General features: G+C 35.5%; 2 protein-coding genes and 1 non-coding gene across 3 annotated transcripts; 1 reads left to right on the forward strand and 2 right to left on the reverse strand.

The window, feature by feature from the left end:
- Positions 1-4,757: 4,757 nt before the first annotated feature.
- Positions 4,758-4,864, reverse strand: LOC125576746. The gene has a single exon (XR_007315172.1). It is a non-coding gene; the product is annotated as a small nucleolar RNA R71 (small nucleolar RNA).
- A 15,979-nt stretch (positions 4,865-20,843) lies between these two features.
- Positions 20,844-25,098, forward strand: LOC106391070 (protein ALTERED PHOSPHATE STARVATION RESPONSE 1). Its single transcript, XM_013831634.3, has 4 exons — positions 20,844-23,494; positions 23,567-23,784; positions 23,852-24,075; positions 24,155-25,098. Exons 1-4 carry the CDS (start codon positions 22,246-22,248, stop codon positions 24,882-24,884), a joined length of 2,421 nt encoding a protein of 806 aa, XP_013687088.2. The 5' UTR covers positions 20,844-22,245; the 3' UTR covers positions 24,885-25,098.
- On the reverse strand, positions 25,030-26,937 carry LOC125576659 (mitochondrial outer membrane import complex protein METAXIN-like). Its single transcript, XM_048737195.1, has 6 exons — positions 26,661-26,937; positions 26,115-26,449; positions 25,962-26,038; positions 25,827-25,887; positions 25,570-25,714; positions 25,030-25,459 (listed from the first exon to the last, which is right to left on the reverse strand). The coding sequence occupies exons 1-6, from the start codon at positions 26,821-26,823 to the stop codon at positions 25,293-25,295; spliced, it is 948 nt and encodes a 315-aa protein (XP_048593152.1). The 5' UTR covers positions 26,824-26,937; the 3' UTR covers positions 25,030-25,292.
- Positions 26,938-27,932: the final 995 nt, after the last annotated feature.

The following is a 27,932-nucleotide window of genomic DNA, read 5'->3' on the forward strand; positions in this document are numbered from 1 at the left end:
AACCTAAAAAATTATAATTGTATAAAATTTAGTATAAATACACATAAGAAGGCCAAGAATTTTATAATTGAATAAAATGTAAATTCTAATATTTTACAGTTTAATAACATGATCGAAAAGTGATTAAAATTAAAATATGAATATATGCTCAATCGGTCATTTAATTATGTAACATATATAAGGAACATAAATTGTGCATGTTTAATGAGATACATATATTTAACTGATATTACTATACCAAAAATAAATTTAATAATTTTTAGATGACTAAATAAATGGTAATGGGAGAAAATATAATATTGAAAACAAACAAACGATATTTCCAAAAAGTAAATCATGTATTTATTGTTTTGATTGTTAGAGAAAATAAAGTTAAAACTAAAATATAATGAATAGTTTATGAATAGGTGCAATAATCTTTGTAGACTTTTTTAAGAATCTTTTCTTTTTAATAGTATAGATTATCTTCACATTTTTTATTTATTTATTTTTCTTCTGAGAAAATACTTCCCATTTTTTGTTTATCTCTCTAGTAACTATATGATCTACTTACTAATTATTTAAACACTAGGTTAAGATCCGCGCCTTGCGCGGAATGAATATTATATATAAATTATTTTTTAAGTATTATATATTTTTTTACATATTAAAAAATAATAAATATATATTGAATAATTAAAAATTTAGTAACTATTACGTATATAATTAAATTGATACAAATACTTAAATAAATTTTATTTATCCAGACAAACACTTTTTTCTATTTTATATGTTATAAAATTAAGTTTAAATGATATTAACATAGATATATAGTACATTTTTAATATTGACATCTATTAAAAAATATTATATTCTCATATTATTTTTGATCGTTTGTATTTTTTTATAACAAAAATTTTAAATCAATGATAACAATAAAAAATTTATGAGATGTTTAATAGTTTTAGTAATTTATAATTTTAAAAACATTCAATGCAAAGTTTAAAATCTAAATATTAAGTTGTCAATAATTGTTCAAAGTTTTTATCAAAAAATTTCAAATCAAATTCGAAATTAAAATACTTATGTATTTTATATGGTATATAATTTATTTTAAAAAAATATTAATATGCATATATATAATATTTATTAAATGAGACTTCCTACTTACGTAATTTCATAATCATTTGTATCTTGTTATAACATAAATTTTAAACCATGGATCACAAAAATTTCAGTGTGAGATTTTTAACAACTTTAGTCATTTATATTCGTTTTTTTTAAATTCAAAATATAACATATACGAAAAAATATAAATTTTTATTATATAGAATGAATTAATGTGATTGTTTATTTTATTTTTAAATGAATTAAAAATGACAGAGAATAGACTGATTTTTATCAAATCTTTATTATTTAAAATAATTAATTGTCATATATACTTTAGCCACATTATGTAATTCTATGATTTTTATTTAAAGAAACAATGAAGAACATTTATGATTAATTTATGGTTAGTTTAATAAAAAAATTATTATATATTTATATGGACCAACTATTTTTCTAAGGATTCTAAAAATGATTTTGGTGATGACATGTGGCTACAAAAATATGTTGTAATGCTTCTCATCCCCTATATATTATTTGAGAAGCATTACAACATTTTTGTAGCCACATGTCATCACTAAAATGATTCTTAGAATCTTTAAAGAAATAGGTTGGTCCATCTAAATATATAATAAGTTTTTTATTAAATCACAATAAATACATTATTAATGTGATTCATTATTTCCTTAAATAAGATTACGGAATTGCCTAATGTGACTAAAGTATATATGACAATTAATGATTTTGAATAATAAAGATTTGATAAAAATAAGTGTGTATTATAATTATATTTGTTTAATTTTAAGCTATTAAAATAAATTAAACAATCATAGTAACCATGTAATAAAAATTAAAAAATCATTTATATATTATATTTTGAATTTTTAAAAACGAGTATAAATTACTAAAACTGTCAAAAGTTTCACATTCAAATTTTGTGATCTATGATTTAAAACTTTTGCTATGACATGATACAAATAATTGAAAAATAATATAAGTTGAAAGTCTCGTTTAATAAGTATCAAAAATAAAAGATATATAAATATATGTATCATTTTAAATTAAACTATATGCCATATAAAATAAATATCGTAATTTTGAAATTTACTTTGAACATTTTTTGATAAAAATTTGAAAAAATATTGACAACATAATTTTTTAAAATATTATAAATTACTTAAACCATTATTTCCACAGTGAAAATTTTGTTATCACTAATTTAGACTTTTTGCTATAACAGATACAAATGATAAAAAAAAAAAATATGAACAAAAAGCATCATCTAATAAATATTAATATTAACATATACCATATATCTGTTACTATCATTTAAATTTAATTATATATCATATCAAATAGAAAAAAATATTTTTTCGATTTATTAAATTTATTTATAAGTTCGCACCAATTTAATTATATAAGTAGTAGATAATGAATTTTTAATTATTCAATATATATTTATTATTTCATAATATGCTATAAACATATAATATATAAAATAATTTATATATATTGTTCATTCCGCGCAAGGCGCGGATCTTAACCTAGTTTAATATATAGGGGATGTGTTATATTTTCTAGAATGATGTTGCAGTAGTTTGATGCACTAGTTGGAATGGAGTATTAAAGACTTAATACTTCTTGAGTTTCGTCGACACTCTTTGCATGATGCTGGGAGAGAAGAGGTGCTTCGGTAATAAATACTAGATGGTAGATTAATGCACATGATATATGGTGTTTTATACATCTTGTATATATGCTTTTAAATTGGTTTTCATGTCTTTATCGAGTCTTCCTAATTCTTTTGGAGTCATTACAGGTCTGGAGTTGCATTGGATGGGAGATGGATCAGCTGGAACAAAAGAGGCAGAAAACAATGCAATTTGGTGGCTTTCACGCAGAACAGTCTTGATGACTGTTCCGGATAGCGGAGCAACCCGAGTGATTGTTCCGAGTGAGTGTTCCAGCGGCATAGATTTTTTAGGAAACGACAATCATTACGGGATTTGCCCTAATTATCCTTATTTTCTGTCCCAGCCGCCTGTGGCTTTGATATATCATATTTTCTGTTTCTCTTTATGATTCTACGCTAGTTTACAAAGAGGAACCAGACCCAAAAACTTCATTGTTGGATTTGCTTATTGTAAAGGGAGAAGGATCTCTACACTCTTGAGAAGAATCCTGAACCCTATCTCTTTTATTTTAGTGATTCAGCATGTTTTCTTCATCTGTTATCTCTGTGTTTTCTTGCTCCATGGCTGAGTAGTCAGCTTGCTTAGTCTAGGGTGTTAGGGTGTTAGATCTGTGAGCTTGACATAAATAAGTTATAAATCGATTGTCTTCATTCACTGTTGTTCTTAAGGCTTGCATCAAGTTAACCACTTAGTGCCTGATTTTAGGTTTAATCTATTCATCAAAAGTGTTATAGGTTGCTAGACATAACTTGAATGAGCATTGCATCCCTAATCAGCGAAAGTAGATATTAGGATGTTTTGTGAACATATCGGACTTGATCTCTATTGCTTGCTGTCGCATCTTGATCCAAACGAGAGTTTAGGTATCAAGATCGATCAGCATAGGGGGCAGTTCCACGACAGTGGGCTGTTCTACTTGAGTGATCCGAGTTCTAGACTGGTCTTTAATCGAACTTGAATAATTGTTTGGCTCACACTTGTTTAACACCCGATCAAACCACCCTAGGCTAGCATTTTAGTTATCTGAATACTTTAATTAATCTTGTTACTTGTTTCTCACGAAACCCTCAAATCTTAAAACCCCCCATATTGTTTTAGCTAAGTATTGATCCCATAAAGATAAAGTGTAACCGTTGGTCTCTGTGGATTCGATCCTAAAGTGCTACATCGACATACCATTCGATTGTGGTAGTGTGCACATTAGGTTATTTGGTGTGCGTATACACGTAATATCAATTTGGCGCCGTTGCCGGGGATCATCTTTTTACCTTTATTTTTCGGTTATTTATTTAGTCTAAGACCTCTAACTTGCCTTATCCTTTTTGTTGCAGCTAATGTTCCAGGTGCATGACCAGTAGACATACTCGGAGAAACGCACAAGGAGAGTTAGTTACATTTACCAACCAGGAGCTAGCAAGGTTAGAAAGAACAAATCGTCAACAGCCAAGGCAAACTGACACCACTATGGGTGATCACGCCAATCAGGATGATCTCGCTGCGGCTATGGCACTCATGCAGCAGCAGATGCAACAAATGCAGCAGACCATCCAAGCTCAGCAGGATGCTGCTGAACAGGCTGCTCTCGCGCAGCAGGAACAACAGGCGCAGACTATTCCAATCGGGCAGAGAAACCTTCCGCGTAACATCCCTACTACGCGCTCTGCCATTGTTCCTCCACTCTGCACCAGGCAGGACTTCGAAATCAAGCCTGCTTTGATCGGTCTAGTACAGAGAAAGGTGTTCTCTGGTCTCTCTACAGAAATTCCAATGGAGCATATTGAGAGCTTCGAAAAAGTCTGCAGTTTCACTCGCGTGAATGGTGTTCCACCAGACTACATCACGTGCATGTTATTCCCATTCTCTCTTGATGGAAAACCTGCACGGTGGTTGAACTCTCTCCCTACCGGCTCTCTCACTTCATGGGAACAGGTCCGATCAGCGTTCCTCAGTTATTTCTACTCTAAGGCGAGAACAACTGCATTGAGGAACAAGATCACCTCCTTCAAACAGCTCACTGATGAGCCTTTCTGCGACGCATGAGAGCGCTTCAATGACTATCGCAGAGAATGTCCTCACCATGGATTTGATGATGATTATCTCCTGGACATTTTCTATGATGGAGTGGACTGGAAATACCAAGGTGCTCTAAACTCTGCGAGCAATGGAGATTTCATGACTCAAACCACTGCTGGAGCGTTTAAGCTGATTGAGAACATGGCTGCTAGCTCAGCTAATAAGAAAGAGGAGAGTGATTGCTCCAAGAAAGGAAACAGCTCTGACGCCCAGAAAATAGATGAGCTGACTGCCAAGGTTGATCAACTACTGAAAAACAACCAAGGGCACGTCTTCAGCATGGAGCAAGCTACGGCTGAGCATATTCAGAACCAGAACAAGCGACAATCGCAGAGCAATCAGCATGCTGTTCCAGCTACCGGGAACAGTCAACCAGATGAGCTGAAGGGTCTGGGTATGATGATGCAACAGCTGTTGCAGGGTCAGCAGGTTCAGGCCAAGGCGTTGAATCAGGTAACCACGGAAATAGACACCAGGATGGACAACATGTTCACTGAGCTGAATAACAAGTATGACAATCTTGCGATCCATATAAGAAAGATCGATGTTCAGCTTGCTCAAACAGCTGAGAGTGTCAAGAGGCAACAAGAGACGCTCCCTGGAAGAACTGATAAAAATCCAAGGACTGAGCACTGTAATGCAGTAGAGCAGTCGTTTGCTGAGACTATTCTAGTCGCAGAAGAGAACACAGAGCAGTCTGCTAGCTCTGAAGTGATTGCTCCTAGCGAACCTGCTGAAACTCCACCAGTCCGAGTCTATGTTCCTAAGGTTCCCTATCCAATTCCACCTAGACATCTGATGGATCCCATTAGTGAAGAGCAGCTGATAGGTTTTAACAAGATGGTGAGAAGGCTTCCTAAAGAACTTGCATTCGAAGATGCTCTGCAGATTCGTCCATTGCTCCAGTTCTTTAAACACTGTAGAGAGACTCAAGAGGAGATCAAGGTCCTCTATATCAAAGCACTGTCTACACCAGCACTGAAAGTATTGCCTAAGGTTGATGATCCTGGAAAGTTTGTTTTCCCATGTTCCATCGCAGGAACAACCTTCAAGGATGCTCTTTGTGACTCTGGTTCTTGTGTGAATCTCGTCTCAAAGGCTATTGTAGACGATTTGGGTATTGCTGATGTTGAGCGTTCTCAGCTGACCCTGACCTTTGCAAACTCTTCCAGAGCAGTCCCATATGGAACCATCCGCAGCCTTCATGTTCAAGTAGGGGAATGCATTGTTCCTGCTGAGTTTCAAGTTGTTGAGATGAACAAGGATCATGAGATGCCTTTAATATTTGGAAGGACATTCATGGCTACTGTTGGAGCAACCATCGATATGCCCAACAAGAGAGTCTGCTTCTCCAACATCAACAAGAAAGTTTTCTACAAGGCTGTACCCACCAGATCTTCCTCATCACACGCCTCTCGCATCTCAGTGTTTGATGTAGAAAAGCTGAAGGTTGTTCCAGAGAAGGAGCATGGTGATAAGGGTGAGAGCAGGCTGTTCTCTGATGAAGATCCTAGCACTGATCCTACTAAATTCAGAGGGAATTCAAGGGTGAAACAGAAAGTCTAGAAGAAAAGGATCAAGGGAGATCCTACAATGACTTTGATACCTCTCAAGTGTGATGAGAACTCCATTGAGTATGAGGTAAAGTGCAAGGGTACCTCTAAACCTTTCTCTAAAGTCAGAGCTATTCTCACACATGAGCTGAAGGAGAAAGGAAAAGCTGCTGTGAAAGGGTTGTTGAGCAGAGTTCTGGAGCTGAACATGTCTGATTGTGGAGCTTGTTTTGGAACAAGCCCTCCTGCTCAACCCGACTGATCCCAGTCACCAAGTTAAGCTAGAGACTTAAACCAAGCGCTTGGTGGGAGGCAACCCACTGGTAAGTGTCATTAACATTAGGAATTTCTTTTTACTTATTTTTGTTTTTAGTTTGTTGAGTCTCAGGACATAAATCAGAAAATCCGAGACACTTGACTGGAGCAAGCAGCTGGCTGCTCTTATTCCAGAGCATCCTTTACCGGAGCAACCGCGTCTTGCTCTGTCAGGCTGCTCCGCGCCAGGTAAGTATCTCGACCCAAAAAAAAAAAAAATTCTTGTTTTCTCCTTCTCTCTGATTTATTTTCACACCAGGGACGTTGTGAAGTAAGTCTGGGAGAGGGTTTTCGTCGTTTACTAACTCGTTTCTTTCTTTTGTTTTTCTTTTGGGTCAATTTGAGTCAGTTTTTATTGAGTCAGTCAAAAATTTGTGGGAATTAGGACCTTATTCCGTGTTGATCACTAACCACCTCGTGCTTTAGTTATCTTATTCAGTGACCTTAGCAGTGGCGAAAGACACACATGTGGACCTGGAACAACCTGACATATTTCACTTGATTCTCCAGAAGTTCTCAGCCGATCAGGTTACACTGGGTAGACTTAACTCCACCTTACTTGAACCTAATCTTGACTGAAATTCTTCTTGTTATGGGCATTAGATCAGGGAAACGAGAACACACTCAGGACTTCTTATCCTTTTTATCCATCTTGCTGATCCTGAGTGGCTAGCTCATCTTTAGCTAGTTCCCACCTTACACCTTAGCCTTTATTCCACCTTCATGCATTTGTTTTTCAGTGTCATATGTGCAGATATGTGCAAAAAGGTCGGAGAGGAAAGGATCAACGCAGCCTCCTACTCGTTACTGCTGCAGAAATTATGTCAGAAAGGAGAACAAACAGATTAAGGGAGCAACCGCTCCATAACCAATGAACTGCGCAAGAGCAGGGGTGGAGAACCAGAATGGTCGCGAAATCAGAACCACCAGTGGCACTCAGAACGATCATGTGTTACCTCCTTCTTCGTCACATCACCATATCAGTCTTTAAAAAAAAAAAAAAAAAAAAAAAAACGAGATTAATGTGATGGAGAAGGGGAAGAAAGAAAAGAAACATGGAGCCACTGGAAAGGTCGAGCAAGAAGTTGGTACCAAGTATTGAAGAATGTGTAGAGGAAGTGGAAAGCAGAACAATCAGTTGCCTGTTCCGTCATCATAACAGTCGCACCAGATAGAGCAAAAACGAGTAGAGGCTGTGGACATCAATGGATCTATCCTCTCTTGCCATTTTGTGTGATATCCTGCATCCTCTTCAATGAAATGGTAGCCCCTAAACACTTTTAACTCCACCATTAAATAGCCTGTTCCACACCTAGACCGTCTACCCTGAATGATGCCTGTGATGAGAAGCTCACGCTACTCTTAAATGAATGTAGGGAGTTCTGTCTCGATAGTGTTGCTTTTTCAGGTTTGAGATGAAGAGTATGGAGCCGATTTTTGAACAGCAGTCAGTGGGGTTCCAGTAAGGGTGTGTTGTCCTAGTTTTACTGCTTGTATGGTTCAGAGATTCGTGGTTAAAGTATGGTTGCTGAGAATAGGAGAGTTCCCACACTTTCAAACCTTTCTCCCTGTTCTTGATACTTGACATTGTATGGAAAAAAATTAATAATATTGATCGAATTAATATATTTGGCTCTTAAACAATTTTTAACAACTTTTTTTTGTTAATTACATAATTTGTTTACTAATGAACTGATCTCATTTTTAAAAATATTTTAGGTCAAAAAATTATTTATCGCATAAAAACCTAACGTTTAGACCGAAGAATCTCATGCCTACTATTTGGTTACAATGAAACTATGCCAGCTCGGTTTTATATCATGATTTAGCAATTTTAAAAGTTAATAATGGTTATGAGAAATTTACGTTTACGTGCCAATCCTATCTATCTTCGATATTTTTCTCCTTTTTGTGTCATTTTGGTTATTGTTCGATATAAATATTCATTTTTGATTTTATTCACATTACTTTCTTTTAAAATGGCCTGAGATTTAGAAAATATTTAAGATTCAAAATTATTAAAGAGATACATACTTAGGTTAAGATCTGCGCCTTGTGCAGAATAAATATTTATTTTATATTTTTCTACATATTATGAAATAATAAAATAATAATTATATATTAAATAACTAAGAAATCAGTTACTATTATGTACTAAATTGGCTTGCACATATAAATCAAATGACCGCTCTGGTTTATTCACAATTATTTTAGAATAAATAAATCAAAACAATCAATTTTATCTATCGTATATGATATATAATTAAATTTAAACGATATGAAGTATATATATATATTAACATAAACATCTATTAAAATAAAATTATTTATTTATATGATTTTATTATCATTTTATCCTATTATAGAAAAAAAATTAAACATTGATCACAAAAGTTTATATGATACTTTTAACAGTTTTAGTAATTTATACTTATTTTGAAAAATTCAAAATACAACATATACAAAAAATCTAAATTTTTAACATATGATTAATGTAATTGTGTAATTCATTTTAATAGTAAAGAATTAAACAAAATGATAGAAAGCATACAAATTATTAGCAAATCTTCACTATTTAAAATCATTAATTACTATATATGTCATAATCACATTAGGTAATTTTCGTAGGTTTTATTTAAGGAAATAATATATAATAAATAGACACCTTGCTTTAGTTAATATCATATTGTTGGTATTAAATATTTATAGTGAAATATAAAAATCGAATTGGACCAACATGTTTTTCAATTTCAATTTGAAGCTGACATGTATGACTAATTAACTACTTAATTGATTGACACATAACCAAAGAATCTTTTTTAATTATTACAAAATTGGGATTACATATTTTAAATGTTTCTCAATAATATATAGGGGATGTGTTGATGATTAACAAAAAATCTAATGTGTGCACTTATTAAACATTATCTTAATTCCTTCAAAATTTTAGAATGTTTTAACCTTGATGAGTGCGTTTTTCCATTTGACTTATGGACTTGCCGTGATACAATTTTTTGAACCCTCTATCAAGTAAAAATATCTTCTATACTAATTAAAGGAAAATATAACTACTTTGTATGATAAATCATACCATTATTATTACATATTTAGTTTTCCTTAAGTGATTCCCATATATTTTTTAATCTTGCATTGGGACAAAAGTTTAAAGCATATTCAGTATAATTTTCCATAAATCAAGTCAAAATCCTGGTTTGCGACAATTTAAATTCTATACGTACCGAATGTTTTATTTCAATACTGTTCGGTTCAAATTAAAATTATAAACCGGCCACCATCTTTAACTTTTTCAAAACTCCGTAATTTACATAACATTATTGACATAGCTTCAGTTGGTTACAGAGACGAAAACTTCTTAAGTCAACATATAACTTCATACTTAACAATCAACATTGTTATGTCTCGACAGTTGTATGGTTAACTAATTTTTGTTTATGGCGTCTTGTTTTCAAACTGTTCTAAGTTAAAAAAGCTTAAGAAGCATACGGCTTACTTTCGAAAGGAGACGGGGGCACTCGACAGTATGAACTTGAGTGTATGATCTTTTTTTATTAGGGATGATCGTTTGTTTATTATACATTGATCGTTTTTAGTGTATGCTCGTATTTATTATACATGAGCCATATTATATTTCTATTGATAGGTATAGTAAAATTCTCTAGCATTTAATCATGGACTCACCAATTTCTCAATTGATTCTCCAGCTGACACGTCATCCTAATTAACATCCTAATTGCTTGACACCTAAGCGGGGCTATTTTTTAATTAATACAAACTTCAAGTTATAACTTTTTAAATGTTCCTCTAATAATATATAGGGGATTTGGAGATATTACATAATCAGTCCCTTATACCCCAATTTTGGTCTGTCCTCCGTATACCATATTAGTGTAACATATCCGGTTCAAATCTCGGGTCTACCACATGAGATAGCCTCTGGGTCTTTCGGTTGGGTTCACCTCACTTGAATCTATCAACAAAGGACAGTCCTCGGGTTATCTTCTGATCACCTATTTTGAATTAGGGGGATTTATCAAATATGACTCAAAACTTGATATTCATTGTAAAAATATACCCAAACTTGAATCAAATGTAAAAATAATTCAAAATTTTTGTGAAATTACAACCAGTCCTTTGTGACCAAACAAAAAAAATAACTCATTTTTACGAATATAGACCCGCTAAGTCTTTTGAATCTTCTGAAATTCTGTTAAGTCTTCTGGACGACGTCCACGGAAGTCGTCTAGTATAGATGATCTTAAAAATAATTTATAAATTTTGTAAAAAATATTTTGATAAGCAAAAAATTAAAATCATGTAATTATAAACAGTTTTAAGTGATATAAATTAAGATGGAAATACAAAGTTTTCAATAATAGAGATGGAAATCCTAAGGAAATACTTAGATATGCAGAAGTGGAGAGCGAGGTATGGGCGGAGGCTCAGAATACAATTCCAAAAAGACAAGTTTGGGGCTCACAAAATTTTGAATGGCAAGCATTGGGACAGTCAAGAATCTGTTTTATAGATGGTGCGTGGAAAGAGAATGACAAATTCACGGGGTAGGGATGGTTCTGCAGAGTAGTAGGATCAGAAGAGAAGATGATGGGGGCGATGAATCTCCGAAGAAGCTTATCAGCTCTACATGCCGAATGTGAAGCTTTGATATGGGCTATGGAGTGCATGAAGACCCTTGATTTTTCAGACGTAGTTTTTGCAACAGACTGTTCTCAATTGGTGAAGATGGTGTCCTCACCAGACGAATGGCCAGCTTTTGCTACACATATGGAGGAGTTTCGACGCAGTAAGTGTTTCTTCCCTTCCTTCAAGATTCAACATGTACCAAGAGCAACTAATCTAGTGGCGGACAAGCTTGCACGAGGTGCTCGGAGTTCCCCTTCAGCTGTGTTTTATGTTGATTTTACCCCACCGGTTTGGTTTTTCGAGCCGGTAGGTTTCTTATCATAGATTAGTTATTGTTGTAAAAAAAGTGATATAAATTAAGATATAATAAAATTGAATTGTTTTCGACAAAGATGAGTGAAAATAGTGAATCATGATATTCTTTGGTCTAGGGTTTGGCAACATATGTTGTAGTATTGTATGTATTCTTAGATTTTGAAACAAAGCCCAAGAACAAACTGGCCCAAAATAGCCCAGCAATTTTGAAAACCCTAACACCCTTCATCATGCCTCGATGAGCCGCCACGCCGGTGTAGAGAAACCGAAACCGCCAAGACAAGAAACCAACCTTCGCCACTGCTACTACCTAGATAAAGAAGACACCTCACTGGGAGGACTAGGCAGGGTATAGGAAGAGACCAGAAATGAGAGAGGAGAACCCAAGAAGCGAGACCCATGCAGATCCGGTCCTAAGACCGTCTCCGTACTCATCCGCCTCCGGTGACATCGTTCACTCCCTCCACCGCCCTCAAACGGAGAGCTTACTAGCTAGAGCAGCCGTAAGTTCATGCAACCCTATAACGCTTCCGCCTTGAAAACCTTCTCTCCTCCAAGATCTACCACCCTCCCCCCTCCCCTCACAGATTTGGGCTTCTCAAACACCAGGAAGAGAGCACAAATAAGATTTCCGACGGTGACTTATGAGGAAACAAGAACCCACCTCCATCCTCAAGAACCAGGAACCACAAAGAACCACCACCTTTGACGTGACTGCGCCGAACCATCCACGGCCTCGAACCGTAGACGCCACCTAGTTTGTGCATTAGCTTGTTAGACCTCAGATGAAGATCTGAGCATGAACAAGTTAAAAGAAAAGGGAAAAAAAAGGAAAGACGGTGTTAATGTATCTAGGTTTTAGGCTCTCAAAAAAAATAATATATATATATATATATGTATATATTAATATAATTAACTAATTGTTAGATTTTTAACTTTACGAGAAACACAATCCACAATATCTGAAAATATATATTTTGGGCTGCGTTTAAAGTTAAGAATTCCATAATTAAATACTAATATAATATATACATTCACACACATATATATATATATATATATATTTTCTTTTCTTGAGAACCCCAAACCTAGATATTATCAATGGGGGTGCTCTCACAGAGAGATGAGAGAGAAATATGAGAACGATTGTCTCAACCTCACTTTTTTCTTTTGTTGACTATATAAACATATAAATAGTGAAAATATGTATAGGAAACAAATGTAACGTTAAGCTATTTTAAAAATAAATATATTTTTAAAAATACTTTAAATTAGTATTAAAATTTGAAAAAGTAGTTTTCAATTTATATTGTTTTATAAATATTATAATCACTAATATACTATTTTTTTCTAATATCAGTAATAAAATAAATTATTGAAATAATAGTAATAAGTAATAACAAAAAAATTATAAGTGTTCAAACAAAATGAAATCTACAAAAGTATGTAACTGTAACTTGGCATACCTAAGTTTTGGAAACTTCGAAAACATGAATTTTGGTTGATGTTAGTTTGTGTTTTGAGATAACAACTTTAAAACAGATTTAAGTGAAAATTATAACTCAACTACAACACATGTTAAATCAAACTTAAAATAAAAAATTAAATTTTATGTATAATTGGTAACATTTTTGAGTTATCAATGATTTATACTCTTAGCTCAACGCAAATCAACTACACCACATGCGAGTTGGAATTGTAATAAGAAAACGAAACTTTTTTTGATGATTAAGTAAACGAAACTTATTCTAAAAAAAAATAGAAAACGATACTTCTTTTGTGATTCGATAAGTGGTTGTGCTTATGTTCGTTCTACCACCTGATACACTAAAATAATGGTTCCTGGAACTTGGGAACTTTTTTCTGAAAATAGTAAGTTACACGTTTATTTTTACTTGAGTTATTGCATGCAGAAAACATTTAGCAAAGAGACGGAAATTAGTCTATATTTTTTGACCCCCGTAAAATTTATATATAGCTCCGCCACTTGGTTCAGGCTGTAATCACTAATGCAACTCACAAGCTTTCATGAATGATTTTAATAGATTTCTTTTGGTATCAACCCCTCCCCCCTTTTATATCCAATATCTATGAACTTTTTTACATTGCAAACTTATTTAGCAAAACTATGAGACGGAAATTAGTCTATATTTTTTTTGATAAACAATTCGTCTGGATTTTGATTTTATATTAAGTTTCAGTTAGCAACCCTAAATAATTTTAACAATGAGAATTATTTCGTAGTTGATTTTATTACAATTATTAAATTTAAGCATCGATCTAACCGATGGATTATTAAATGCATATGTGTGGCTAAGATATCTTGATCTATCTTAATTAATTTTTTTTGTTTTATATATAAATTATTTCACGAATATGAAGTAAAATATTGCTGGATATGTTATCGTGATGCATTAGAATAATACATTTAATATTACCAATGTATCCCTATCTTTTAACGATCCATAATCTTTTTAGAAAAGTTGATAAAGTGGGCTATGAAAATACAATGTAACTAAATGCCAGCAAGGTGGTCAAGCTTAATAGTTTACTTAATTCGTTAATTATTTTAGTGTCCTTTAAAAGAAAAGCATTTGGTTTATTCGAGAATATAATACATTGTTACTTTTGAGAAATGAGAAGTATGATAAAATTGTGGTAACATAGTTAGCAACATGTAATAAGATTCACCTTCATCCTGATGATGAGTAGTTCAGAAAACAGAAGATCTGAACTTATCGGTAGATACATCTAAAATTCTACATAATAATGCTTACACGTGTATTAAGATTTTAGAATCAATTATTTTGGTCGTTAATCATAAAGTGTACAAAATTTCGAGACATTGGAAATTGGATGCATGCATATCATTTCCACGTCGATAACATATGCAAAGTATTTCTTCATAAAAGAAACATATGCGAAGTACTGTGAAAACACTATTTAACTTTTTTTAAAAGAGACGTCAAAAAAAAAAAACTTTTTTTAAAAGAAAAAGACACTCCCTCCGTTTCACAAACATAAATTGCATTTTCACACATATTAAAAAAAACACATTAAATCAATATAATAAATATATTGTTTTCTGCAATTTTCAATATGTTTTAATCAATAGAGATTTAATAAAATCAACTAATTTTCTTGAAATTTTACAATTTTTCATAGAAAACTCAAAATATATATATATTTGTGAACCAAATTCTTTTTTAAAACATATATCTTCTTGTAATGGAGGAAGTATTTAATAATACATCTATTGATGTCACATACATATATGTAGTCCGTGCATGTGTATGCATAATAAAATATTTGCTTGGGACCTCCAAATTTTTTAAAGAAACTATATATAGATATAGCACAGCCAAAACCTTTTAGATCTTTAAATTTAAAATACAAATTTTATTTTAAATCTTTAATAAATCATCTATGGTCTACAAAATCTTAGGACCAGTCTTTTATGTATGTGATCAGTTACTTTCGTCGCGTTTTAGTGCATGCTATTCGAGCTATAGTGGGCAACCACTGACCCATGAAATTACTCACCCTTGTACCAGAAGAATAACTGCAAACTATTTAACTTTGTTCTTAAGATCAAACATACATCTGCTAACAGATAAAAAAACTTGTACCAGTTCACTTATTCCCAATCAGTTTTAAGCGATAGGTTCATGAAACTCAGTATAGTATCATATTCTCATTTATCTGGCTCAAATCGACGGTTATACCGTCGTTACTGCTTCCATCATATAATTCGTCTGGATTGAAACTTCTTTTACCATCAATCTGAAATTCTTCACATTTGAATCTCAAGTTATGGCTCCTTCTTCAACCACTACTCCTACAGATCCACCGCTCACTGCGATGATGGTCTCTCCTGTGACCTCCTGCAACCTCTGCCCTCGCAACTACTGCGAGCCTTCATCATGGGGCTACTCACAAAGCTCCTTCTGCAACCTCCGTTCTTGCAACCATCGCAAGTCTTCCTTACAATACTTCTTCAAACCTACCAGATGCTGCTCCTCCACAAAATGCAGAGACTATTGATCAATCTCCAACACAACTTGTTCCTTCTTTGGGTGCATGGTCGAAGCGACTCATCTTCCAGTTTTGTCCTCCGAATACACCACCTGAGTCTTCCACGCCTCACAACTATATATGGCCCCAGTTGGTGCAGAGTCAAATTAAAAATTCATGGCCTTCATTAGAGGATAGTATTAACCTGAAGTAGAAGAATCTTTGTCAAAAGGAGCTCTTCCCTCGCTGCCAAATCTTCCAGTTTCGAAGTTGCTGCCTCCATAACTAAAGGAAGACGGTTCGCTTCGATTTCCATGGGCTACAAGGGTGAACCCGGCTTCAAGGAATTTGTATTGTGCTTCTAGACCAACTTTCATACTTGATGGCACTCCGGAGATCATCCCAACTAAGGTACTTCAACTTGGTCCTGAAAATGTAGGAGAGTATGTAATTGGGTAATTTCAATGTTGGTCTGCTCCTACTGGTGGTCTTACACATGATGTGGTTAATCGTCTTTGGGGCAAAAGTTGTAAAAAAAAATTTCAGTCAAAATTAGGTGAATCATACTAACTTTTCCATGTTCCACACAAAGAGACAAGACAGTGGATTATTCAGCAATGTTTTTGGCATGTATATGATTGCTTAATGTTTGTGGCTCTTTGGAATCCGACAGGCTCTCTAAAAATCTCTGAAATCTCCACTGTACCAGCTTGTTGACCCTACAAAATATCCCAACCAGCTGCTACTCTAGACTTGGAATCTCTCAGTTTTTTTCAGGTCTAGATGAGCCCATGCTTACACATAAGCCAAGGTTGGATCCTTTCAACATTGGAGAGGCTAACATCTTGGTGGAAATAAAGCTAGAGAAAAACTTTCCCAAACATATTGCATTGGATGAAAAGCTTGATCACATATTTTAGTTGATGTGGTCTAGTCTTGGATTCCATCAACTTGTGAAAGATTTAGGAGTCTAGGTCACAAAGCAAAGATGTGTCTACATAAGAAAGAAAATATTCCTCTCACAAATGAAAAAAAGATGAGAACACAAGAATATGTATATTCCAGTGGTTGCTAGAGACTCTTTGTTGGATAATAATGTTTTTAGCCTCTAACAGAATTGTGTTACTTCTAAGGTGCCAGGAGAGAGTATCAAGGCTAATGACATCACGAGTGAGCTGCCTTATCAAGCATCAGATCCGAATTCAGGAAAGGAGTTTGGTCCTCACAAAACTGTTCTTATACCTCAATATTTTCCCTTCCAGTTTGGGAAGCCAGGAGCGTCTTCAACAAACGTTAATTGTTCCACCAACTACTACAGATTCTTTGTCTTTTCAGGTAGCTATTACTCAATTTATGTAGCTATTTCTCACAAGGAAAGCTCTACTATTTTCGTTCTGGATGCCAAATTTACTCTATCCTCTACACTATCAGGTTCATCATCTGCTCACACTTCTCCACCATTATGGACGATGTTCCATCAGAATTATCATGAATGAGGGTATAACACTCTCAGGAAATGATCCGTTAAACATGATCTCTTTTTCAACCGAGTCCATCCAATATCTTACTACTATGGAGAGCGATTTTTATATTATTGAACAAATTGAAGAATTCGGAAGCATGAGAAGAGGGGGCTGATCAAACCGACACAAAAGTACCAAAATATGGGATTGTTGACAGTTCATGGAAGAGGAAAACGAGACCGTACAGGTCGAGGTTCATATCAAGCGCACTGATATCCTTCTTATTTTGGTTAGACTAAAGAGTTGTACAAAGTTCTTCTTAGGTTTATAGCTCTTTATTTGCTTACTTTATGTATCAAACTTTACCTACGTGATCTAACAAATCACATCTTGTAGTTTGTGTTTTAAATTGAATGTCCTTTAAAAAAAACTATGTTCTCATTTATTCATCCAATAGAATGTTTCAAAGTGATTTATTATTGATTTTAAAATTGGATTGGATTCGAAATGCATCAATAAAATCCCATTTTGAAAGGATATGTTTAAAAAATTGAATTTTAAATAGGCCAATACCCATGTTCGAAAATTCGCTAGGCGCAACGCGTGCGGTCGATCCGGGCCTAGCGAGTTAACAACAAACCGGAAAAAACTCGGGGAGTAATCGGGGATTTTTTTTTAAGAACTATTATTGATTTATAGAGATATATATTTGAATCAGTAACAAAAACATAATAAATGTCTGTGGCCCAACGGTATTGTGTCTAGTTTGATTAGTAGTTCTCTGGTTCAAAGCCCAAGTGATGCATTTATGGCCGTTTTTCTGTTTTTTATTAATGAAGGGCAAAAAAGTCATTTCCGCTTCATCTTCCTCACTGAACCTGTAACCCTAATTGCAGCGCTTCAAAAAAATTTCACGATGGTGCTTCAATTTTTTTAGTGATTTGCGTCGTTTAGCCTCTATTTCTTTGTTATTGATGATAAAATATGATAGATTTATGATAAAGGTATCGATTTCAAGCTTGGAAAACCCAGGTTTTTTGTTTGCCGATTTTTTGCCCGAATAAGGGTGAAACGCCGCGGCCAAGGTCCGTAGAGCGCTTAATCACCGAGAAAGCGGCCCAAATCGGCGCGTTTTAGAACATGGGCCAATACTAATACATAATCGAGTTATTAATTCATTCATTATCAATTGTTTTTGAGTTAAAATTCAATAATACACTTAACAAGCTTACTACAAAAAGAAACCCAGACCGGTCTCAAACCTGCCAAGGATGAATCATGAGGGTATACCTTCACATCCGGTTCCGAGATATTTTGTATTTCATGCAACTGCGCTTTTCAAAATTTTCAGTGTCACTTGGAGCAATGTTGAAGCTACACATCACAAGAAACATATATTATCCAATCAATCACTTCTTAATATGCCAACAAGACCAACGTGTTAAAACATATTCTCTATGTTTCAATAAAATACATATTTTAAATTTTTTACATATATTAATACGTAAAACTCAAAGGCGGACAGACTAGCACGCAGTGCCAGACAGCAACCGTCTTTTGTCGTTCATATGGATCAATATCTCCCGATTTGGTTTACAGAGTCTGTTTGAGTCTGTATAAGTTGATGACAAAAAAAAAACATATATTAATAAAACATGTAATAAATACATAATTTTCTATGTGTTATATTTTCCCATTATTCTAAAGCAATAAGAATTCAATAAATGCAATTAAGTTTTTTGAAATTTGCAATTAATCATTATTAATTGACAAAATATGTATTGAAAATACAAAAATATATTTTTGAAACAATTTTTTTTTAAAACATGTAATTTTATGAATCGGAGGGAGTATAACTTTATCAATTTTTATTGTAAAGAAATCAAATACATACAAACATGTAAATATAGAAAGATGCCGAATAAGTGCAAAGTATTGCACACTGGAATTAAAACGGGGGGAAAGGTCAAATACCGAATAAGTGCAAAGTATTGCACACTGGAATTAAAACGGGGGAAAAGGTCAAAAGACAAGTGTCTTATCGTGATATGTACACAGTGAAAAACACAATGAGGATATGTAGTGGACATGCGATTAAACATTAGCATATGTTATATATATAGAGAAATCTAACATCAAGTGATACAGTTTTATACACATACGTCATCAGAGATGTAAATGGCAACGCAGTTGTAGTGGAATTCGTGGAATGAACCACTAATCTAAGGGGAAATGAAGCAAAGTTACATTATCTGGAGATAATTGTGCGTGTTATTGGTGGAATTGGTGACCTTTTCAAAATATATTCTTTGGTGGATTGTTCTTTATACATGCACATGTAATAAAAAACATTTAGTCATTTTAGCTGTTCGGAAGTATTCCTGAACTATTTTACCTGGATATAACTATTTTCATACAACACTTTTACATATATAGTGTTTCTATTTTACATATATGATTCTTCAACTTAGCAATTCCTTATTTTAATATCAGAATTTTATAGCATAGAAAAATATAGACATCATTTGAAAAGATCGTAGAAAGTATTATAAGTTTTATCATCAGCAATGAGGATCCATTACGATATAATTTTCCTTTTTTTGTGTGAGTAGGAAAGATATCGATGAAGATCATGCATGCGCTTGCGTACAAAGGATATAATATAAGCGCATGCTTGTTCAAAGGAAAAATATGGGGTTCTTGTTCGACAAAAGTTCTTTGTAGATCATGCATGGGCTTGCGTACCACTTTTTCATAATAAAGTTTGGGCACGAAAGACAAGCTTAGAGTAGGCTTCTCATTGGTGATTTTGTTGGTTCCGTGGGGGAGCTCCTTACCATTTAGGTCACATGTATCTTGTTGAAAGAAAGTTTCTTTCCCTTACAGTTTTAAAACCAAAATATATAGAGAATATATAAGTTATGCATGGATCACATTACGTATGGTGGTGTGCTAATGCTACTTGGAGGACTGGCATCAGTTTGTCTGCTCTTTAGAAATTTGCTACGTGAAACGATATGTGTTGTATAATGTACTGTGCAAGCAAAAGTGTGATGAAACAGAAGACAAAAAGCACAACTTTAAACATCAATGTTTAGCAAGGAATGTAAACATGTTAATTTATTTGCTTGTAAAGTTTCCATAAAACATTAATAAACTGGAACTAAACATTAATAAACTGGAACTAAACAATTCCATAAAACGATTTCGTGTCAGTGTTTTCATCGTATGGGTAAGGAAAAGGAAAATGCATAAAGGAACCAGCGGTTCACATACATTTTTCTAAAGGCAGCTTAGTCAGCTCTAAATTTGATCCCGATTCACGATCTTAAATTATACGAAACCTTGGAAACTATTGGCACAATAAAACAGATTGGAACTTTAATTAAGCTCCATGGATTTCAAGTTAAAAACAACAGTGCTACGTGCATTGTATATTGCTTCGAAAAGAAAATTCGAATCTTTGGAGAGAGAAAAAAAAACGCGATTTCTTTCTAGATCTCAGACAAGAAAAGTATCGCCGGTCGGCGGAGTAGGCTTCCACAGCCACCGTCGGTCCGGTTTGTTTTCTGTTTAAGCCTTCCTCTTCTCTCGTTTTAGTTTTCTTTGTAAGTTTCAGTGGTTCTCCGGTTTCAGAAGGTGGAGGCTTTGACAGCTCCGTCGTCGCCGGTTTTGTTTCCGAGAGGTAAAGGCTTCCACAGCTCTGCTATCGTCGGCTTTTGTTTCTGGGAGGCGGTGGTTTTGTCAGTACCGCTGTCATCGGCTTGTGTTCCCGGGGGGTGGTAGCTCCTCTAGTATCGCCTTCTCCGGTTTTGTTTCTTTGGCTCCGGATTTTATTCCTTTTCTTCTCGATCTATGAGTCTGCACTTCAAAGCCTCTCTACCTCTTGATCTATCATCTGAAACCGCTGCATGGATGTCGGAGGTGATGGATTGATTGTAGGCGTTTATTTGTTCGAGTGATATCATAGATCTGTGTTGGTGTGTGGTGAACCGTTTGGCTTGGGTTTTGGACGAGATCTCGATGTGTTAGATCGATGGATGCTCTCCGATGAAGGTTCTCGAACGGAGAAGGTCGCACAGTCTCAATCTGGTGGTGTTGGTGGTGTGCGGCGCCGTTGACGTCGGTTAGCTTGGGGAGACTAGGGTTTCCAGCTTCTGGGCTGTGGGGTTTGGACTTTAGGTCCGTTTGTGGTTTTTTAGTTAGGTTGGAGTTTTGGCTTCGTATTGTAATGTTTTCGGATGGGCTTTGCTCTTAATATTAAATATTCAGAGAAAAAAAAAACAACAGTGCTATGTGCTAAATTTATTGTCATCCAAGTCATGACAAAAAAGCCCATTGGGTCAAATATTTATCAAACACGTGAGCCCAATAAAAGGGAAACCAGGACTACTAAATTACTTTGCTAAACCTAATGGGCGTTTTCGTGATTAAATGAAACAACCAGGGGCAAGAAGAGAAATCTCAAGCATCGAGACACTTGATGATAGTATCTTTTCATCATGTGGGTCCAGAATTTACCTTTTACTTTACAGGCCGGTCCTTTACTTTCTATTGCTTTTCCTAATCTCTTCCAACGTATTTTCCCACTGCAGAATACTAATCAAATTACGGAAATACCCCTGCTAACAACACTAATCAAAGTTATTGTGTTATGTCCTTTTCTTTTCTTGCCTTGTCTTCTTCCCCTTCTTGACTTCTCTCCTCTCTCCTTCAAAGCCCGACAGTAATTTTGACCGTTGCTTTCTCCAACGTCTCTTCTCCTCACGCTCCTCCACAGCTTCTTTTGACCATTACACACAACCCTATTAGGTTTCTCTCTTTTGTCTTATCTCTCTTTTTTTTCTGGGTTTCTTCTTTGCTTTTTCTTTAACATTTCACCAGAACCAATCCAAGATTTTCCACTGTGCATGGGTTTTAGTTCTTTCTTGAAGAGGGTTTAAGAAGAGTCTTGTAAGCTAAGCAAAGAATCTTTCTTCAGAGACATTAAGTTAAAAAAAAACAATGTTTTTTTCTATGCTATCTTCTTGATCTGTGTGGATTTTGAAGCTTAAAGAGAGAGAGAGAGAAATGGGATGTTCTCATTCGAAGCTAGACGACGAGGAATCAGTTCAGATCTGTAAAGACAGGAAACGTTTCATCAAACAAGCGATAGAACACAGAACCAAGTTCGCTTCTAGTCACATTGCTTATATCCAGTCCCTTAGAAAAGTCTCTGACGCTCTCCATGACTTCATCCAAGGAGACAACTACAAGCCTCCTCACGACTTTCTTCAGGACTCATTCGTGACTCCTGTTAAGAGACTACCACCGAGCAGAAGCCACCGCCGTAGCAGCAGCAGGAGCGGCGGCGGAGGTGGAGGTGGTGAGTTCATAACGATTTCACCTTCTTCTATGCCTCCTGCTAAAATGATTCAAGATAAGCCAAGAACGAAGGTGAGAGCGAGTTACTTGATGGCTAACAGAACCAGACCGGTTCGTGTTGAAGAGAGGTCTCCTGAAACGTTTCGTGTTGAGTCATTCTCACCTCCTCCTAGTCATGAAGCAGATGGTTTCTTTGGGATGAATATGAATATGAATATGAACACTTCTGCAGCTTCTTCTTCTTCGTTTTGGAACCCTTTGAGCTCTCCTGAGCAACAGAGGTTGAGTACTCATAACATTCCACCTCCTTCACCGCAGAACTCTCAGTGGGACTTCTTCTGGAATCCCTTCTCTTCTTTGGATTATTATGGATATAACAATAGTTATGATAGAGGAAGTGTTGATAATAATAGGAGTGGTGGTATGGATGATGAGATTAGAGGACTGAGACGTGTTCGTGAGGAAGAAGGGATTCCAGATTTGGAAGAAGATGATGAACCTCAACCTCCTCAGCCTGTGAGGTTTCATACTCCTAAAGTAGTAGTTGAAGAAAGTAAGAGTTGTTGCAAGGAGGAAGTTAAAGTTGAAGATGTTGATGACAATGATGATGATGATGATGAAGATGATGATGAGTTTACTGATAGTGGCTGTGAAGAAAGTGAGAACGAGGGAGATGAGAAATGCGTTGGGAAGAAAGAACAGCGAACAGTTGAGGTGCCTAGAGTTGAAACTACAGGGAGTGTTGTTGTTGAAGAGGTGAAGAATGTTGTTAACGTTGCTAAAAGAGAGACGCCAGGCTTCACGGTGTATGTGAACAGGAGACCAACGAGCATGGCAGAGGTAATCAAAGATCTTGAAGATCAGTTCACAACTATATGCGACGCGGCTAAAGAAGTCTCGGGGCTCTTGGAAGCTAGCAGAGCTCAGTACGCACCATCCTCTAGTGATCACAGTGGTAAGTTTTCAATCTTTCTTAGTTTGTGAGTGACTTAGATTCTGAATGTTGACTTCTTTTGTGTGTTTGTAGCAATGAAAAAGCTGAATCCAGTAGCTTTGTTCCGCTCCGGTTCATCAAGATCTTCCTCTTCAAGATTCTTGCTCACTTCTTCTTCTGGTGGTTCAAAGGAGAGTGGCTCTGAGAGCAGAAGCGATGGTTCAGATGAGTCTTGCATGGTTTCAGGTAGCCACCAGACAACATTGGACAAACTTTTCGCGTGGGAGAAGAAGCTCTACGATGAAGTTAAGGTAAGTAACAAAGAGTTCTCTAAGCAAGTAGTGACTATGTTCTAAGCCTTTCTGGTCTTTGTAACAGTCTGGAGAGCGTGTTAGAAGAGCATACGAGAAGAAATGCATGCAGCTGAGGAATCAAGATGTTAAAGGAGATGATCCTTTTGCAGTTGATAAAACAAGAGCTACCATCAGAGACCTAGACACGCAGATAAAGGTCTCTATACACTCTATTGAATCTATCTCCAAAAGGATTGAGACTCTTCGTGACCAAGAACTGTTGCCTCAGCTTCTCGAGCTCGTTAAAGGGTAAAAAACACCACCACCACCTTCTTCTTCATCCTCTTTGGTTTCTTTCTCTTTATAACACTCGTCATGATCATAACAGATTAACAAGGATGTGGCAAGTGATGGCAGAGAGTCATCAAATACAGAAACGAACACTGGACGAAGCTAAAATGTTACTTGCAGGGACACCAGTCTCAAAGCGTCACAAGAAGAGACAACAACAACAACCTTCAATAATGCCAGAGACCATCAACTCACAAAGATTAGCTCAATCTGCACTGAATCTTGAAGCTCAGCTTCGAAACTGGAGAGGCTGTTTCGAGTTCTGGATCACGTCTCAAAGATCCTACATGACAGCATTATCCGGTTGGCTACTCAGATGTCTTAGATGTGATCCTGACCCTGACAAAGTTAGACTATCCTCATGTCCTCACCCGATATACCGAGTCTGCATCCAGTGGTCGAGGCTGCTCAACAGCTTGAACGAGAAGCCGGTTCTGGACAAACTTGAGTTCTTTGCCTCTGGGATGGGTTCAGTCTACGCAAGACAGGTTAGGGAAGATCCGAACTGGAGTGGAGGCGGGTCAAGAAGGTATTCCGGGTCAGAGAGCTTGGACCTTGTGTTGGCTGATAGGGTGGGAGAAGAAGATGTTGTGATGACTGCTGAGAAGCTTGCAGAGGTTGCTGTTAAAGTTCTCTGCCATGGGATGTCTGTTGCAGTGAGTTCACTCGCTGAGTTTGCTATCAACTCGGCTGATGAACACTCAAAGCTTGTTAACCAACCAGAGGAAGCTGCTGACGCCAAGCCGGATGTAAATTCCAATTCCTAATTGTTATTTTGGTTTTTAGAGAGTTTAGAGATTAGGTTAGGTTACTTGGCTATCATCTTTTGCTATCAGAAGATAGTTTTTAGATGGATGAGATTTGTATTATTAGTAAAAGACAAAACAGAGTTAGTTCAGTTGACTTTGAGGATGAACAACAAAGAGACTTTCAACACATTTGTATCTTGTAAGATTTTGGTATAAGATTCACTTCCCAACACATTGTATGAACCAATGAAAACTATATAAAAGCCAACAGAATCTCCTTCAGAACGAGAATGATTGTAATGTGTGACTAAACCTCACATCATTAGCCTCTCTCTAACTAAAACTTGAAAGAACAAAAAACGCAGAGAGATTATTGTGTCAATGAAGAAGAGAGCATAGAGTTTGCCTGAGAGCTTTAATTTGTGACTATTCATCATCTTCATACTCCAGTTCATCGTTACTGACTCCTCCCATCACTGATAAGTAAATAACCACTGCTAGAAACTGAGCAGCTAGGAAGAACTTTGCTCTTTTCTTGAATTTTTTCTCTTCTTCAGTCTTTTCCGTCTTTGATTTGCTCTTTGGCTTTGAACCTGATGAGATTCATTTGCTTCACAGGGTTAGACATATCCAATTTGCTCCAGATGCATGATAAGACATTCATAAGCTATGGAAGTCGTAGTAAGGGTTAGATGTGTGTTACCCTTTCTTGAAAATGAGGAAGGGAATGAGTGAAGTGGAGGCGACGAAGATGAAGAAGGAGCTTCAAGGAACTCCAACTTGAGTTTCTCAGCATATCTGACAAGATTACCATGTTCCAGAAGTTTGGTACGAAGCACTGATGTTTCCTGATCATACACCACCATAACGAAACTACTCAATCTTAAATTGTTTCAAGGAGGCCTAGATTCTACCCAAAAAAGCTGAAAAATTGGTCGAACTGTGTGTAAAGCAGCTTACCGGTAGCACTTGGATTGTGAAAAGTATGTGTGAGAGAAAGAAAGCATCCAAACTCGATGGCCTGTTGGTAAAACATTAAGGATCTTTCATAAAAGTCTTATTACATAGTAAGTTTGGTAAATGTGATTGCAGTACCTGTCTTCAAAAAGAAACTTATTCTCGCCTAGCCTAGTCGACAAAGCTTCATATGCATCACTTGCCCTCTTGTATATCTGTTCATTCAAAGACCCTTAAACTTATATACATTCATAGATGATAGAGCCACAGACAGAGCTTAAGCAACTGTACCTGTTTCTCTCTTTCCTCTGAGTTTTCTTTGATGATTCCTAAACGGGTCTTGGCCATGTAAGTCTGCTTATAAAACAAGACCTTGCTGATGACCCAAGGAAGATCTGAGTAGTAGATCTTCCACGCAGATACTCCCTCGGTACCAACCCACATCTCATAAGCAAGCGCTTCTTCAAGCCATGATAAGATGAGAGCCTTCAAGGAGAGATAATCAGGAAGAGACTGAAGCTGGGAGTCAAGATTGACAACCCCATCTTTCTTCAGCTTCTCAATCACTCCTCCCTCTTCATTGTTGTACGCAACATATGTACCCGTTTCAAAGTAAGGCAGCTCATCTATACATTAAAGAACATAAACGAATCTTTCAAACCTCAAAACCCTAATCAAGACTCTTATTACAAGCAATTACAATAGCCTAAAAAGCCTAATTAAAATTGAGCAACAAATCATTATTCTAAGGATCAAGAAACACATTGAGTTCCACTAATTAAGACTCTTATTACACAACAAATCAATGAAGCAACAAGAAACACATTGAGATCAAACCTGAATCAGGGAAGGTGGAATTGAAGGCGAGTTGAAAAGGAAGCTGGGCTAGTTTCAGGTATATGTAAGCGGGGAGGCAGTTAGGGCAAGCTGTTGGGAGACCGAAGCAAGGCTTCCTTGTGACCAAAGTGAAACCACCCGATGTGTCTTGATCGCCTTCCATTGTCGTGGTTTTAAGGGATTGGTCGTGTAATAGAAGAGAATAAACTCAAATTCGATCGTCGTCGATTAAAGAAGAAGAAGACTGGGCGAGAGAAGAGAAGATCCAGTCGGGTACGGGTTCGGGTCCGGCTTTAAAACTAGGGTTTATTATCGTATCATCTACTTTGGGCTTTCATGGCCCATGAAATACCCAATAACGAGATAACTAATGAACCATCCATACCTTGTGTAAACTTTTGTTATCCAATTGTGTTGAGAAGATCCAGTCGGGTAAGTGTTTATTCAATACTAGTTGTCTACCCGTACTACGTACGGAATTAGAATATGATTAACATTCTCTTGTTTAATTATCTTCTAAAATTTATTTCACCTTATCACTTGAAGACGTAGTAACAATGATTTCTCTCCAAAAAAACTTAAAAGAATAAAACCAAACTTCATAACGGAAGATAATTAAATGCTGAGACTTAGAAGCCAAAACTTTATCACTTACTCTTTTGCTAAACAACTATCATCTGAAGTCGTCTACATCACTAACCACAAATTTCCAAAAAGCCATGTATAACCTTCACTTCATCTTCTCTAAAATCATTTTATACACTCCAACAACATTTTCAAGAGAAGAAAATCAAACTATACGAAAGATGAAAGCATCGGTTACTTTGTGGAAAAAATGGAACTGTTTGGAATGATTTTATAAGTATTTTTTTTGTCCAAGTGATTCTAGTGTGCATTTAAAGTTGATGTAATGTAAGAGGTGGGTATCGTGGCTGTAATGGTTGAGAGGCAGTTGACACAGTTTTTTTTTTCTTTTCGTTATATGTAGAGTAAAAATAAAAATAAACTGTTTTGTTTTCAGTAATTTTTTTTTTTTGAAAAATAAACTTGAATTATTGGTCAAGTGGTTTATGTTTTTATGATACAAAAGATGCTGAAGAAAATACGGAAAATATATAAAAACCAACGTAGCTTAAATTTTTTGAGAAAAATAAGAAATAGGTAGTTAATATTTAGACTAAGAAAATAGGTACTGTAGAGAAAATTTTAATTATTTATTTTTAGTTTTTTTAGTTTTTCCACATGTCAATTATTTTTTTAATTTTTAAAGGA

Source organism: Brassica napus, chromosome A7 (genome assembly GCF_020379485.1).
Source record: "Brassica napus cultivar Da-Ae chromosome A7, Da-Ae, whole genome shotgun sequence".
Lineage (NCBI taxonomy): Eukaryota > Viridiplantae > Streptophyta > Magnoliopsida > Brassicales > Brassicaceae > Brassica > Brassica napus.

Excerpts from the sequence above, each read along its gene's own strand:
- LOC106391070 (XM_013831634.3), top strand. The coding sequence starts at position 22,246 with ATGGGATGTTCTCATTCGAAGCTAGACGACGAGGAATCAGTTCAGATC. Across the intron at positions 23,785-23,851 it reads AGCTCTACGATGAAGTTAAG|TCTGGAGAGCGTGTTAGAAG; the intron begins GTAAGTAACAAA and ends TCTTTGTAACAG. Across the intron at positions 24,076-24,154 it reads CTTCTCGAGCTCGTTAAAGG|ATTAACAAGGATGTGGCAAG; the intron begins GTAAAAAACACC and ends TGATCATAACAG.
- LOC125576659 (XM_048737195.1), bottom strand. The coding sequence starts at position 26,823 with ATGGAAGGCGATCAAGACACATCGGGTGGTTTCACTTTGGTCACAAGG. Across the intron at positions 25,888-25,961 it reads AAGTTTCTTTTTGAAGACAG|GCCATCGAGTTTGGATGCTT; the intron begins GTACTGCAATCA and ends TTTTACCAACAG. Across the intron at positions 25,715-25,826 it reads TCACAATCCAAGTGCTACCG|GAAACATCAGTGCTTCGTAC; the intron begins GTAAGCTGCTTT and ends GTGTATGATCAG.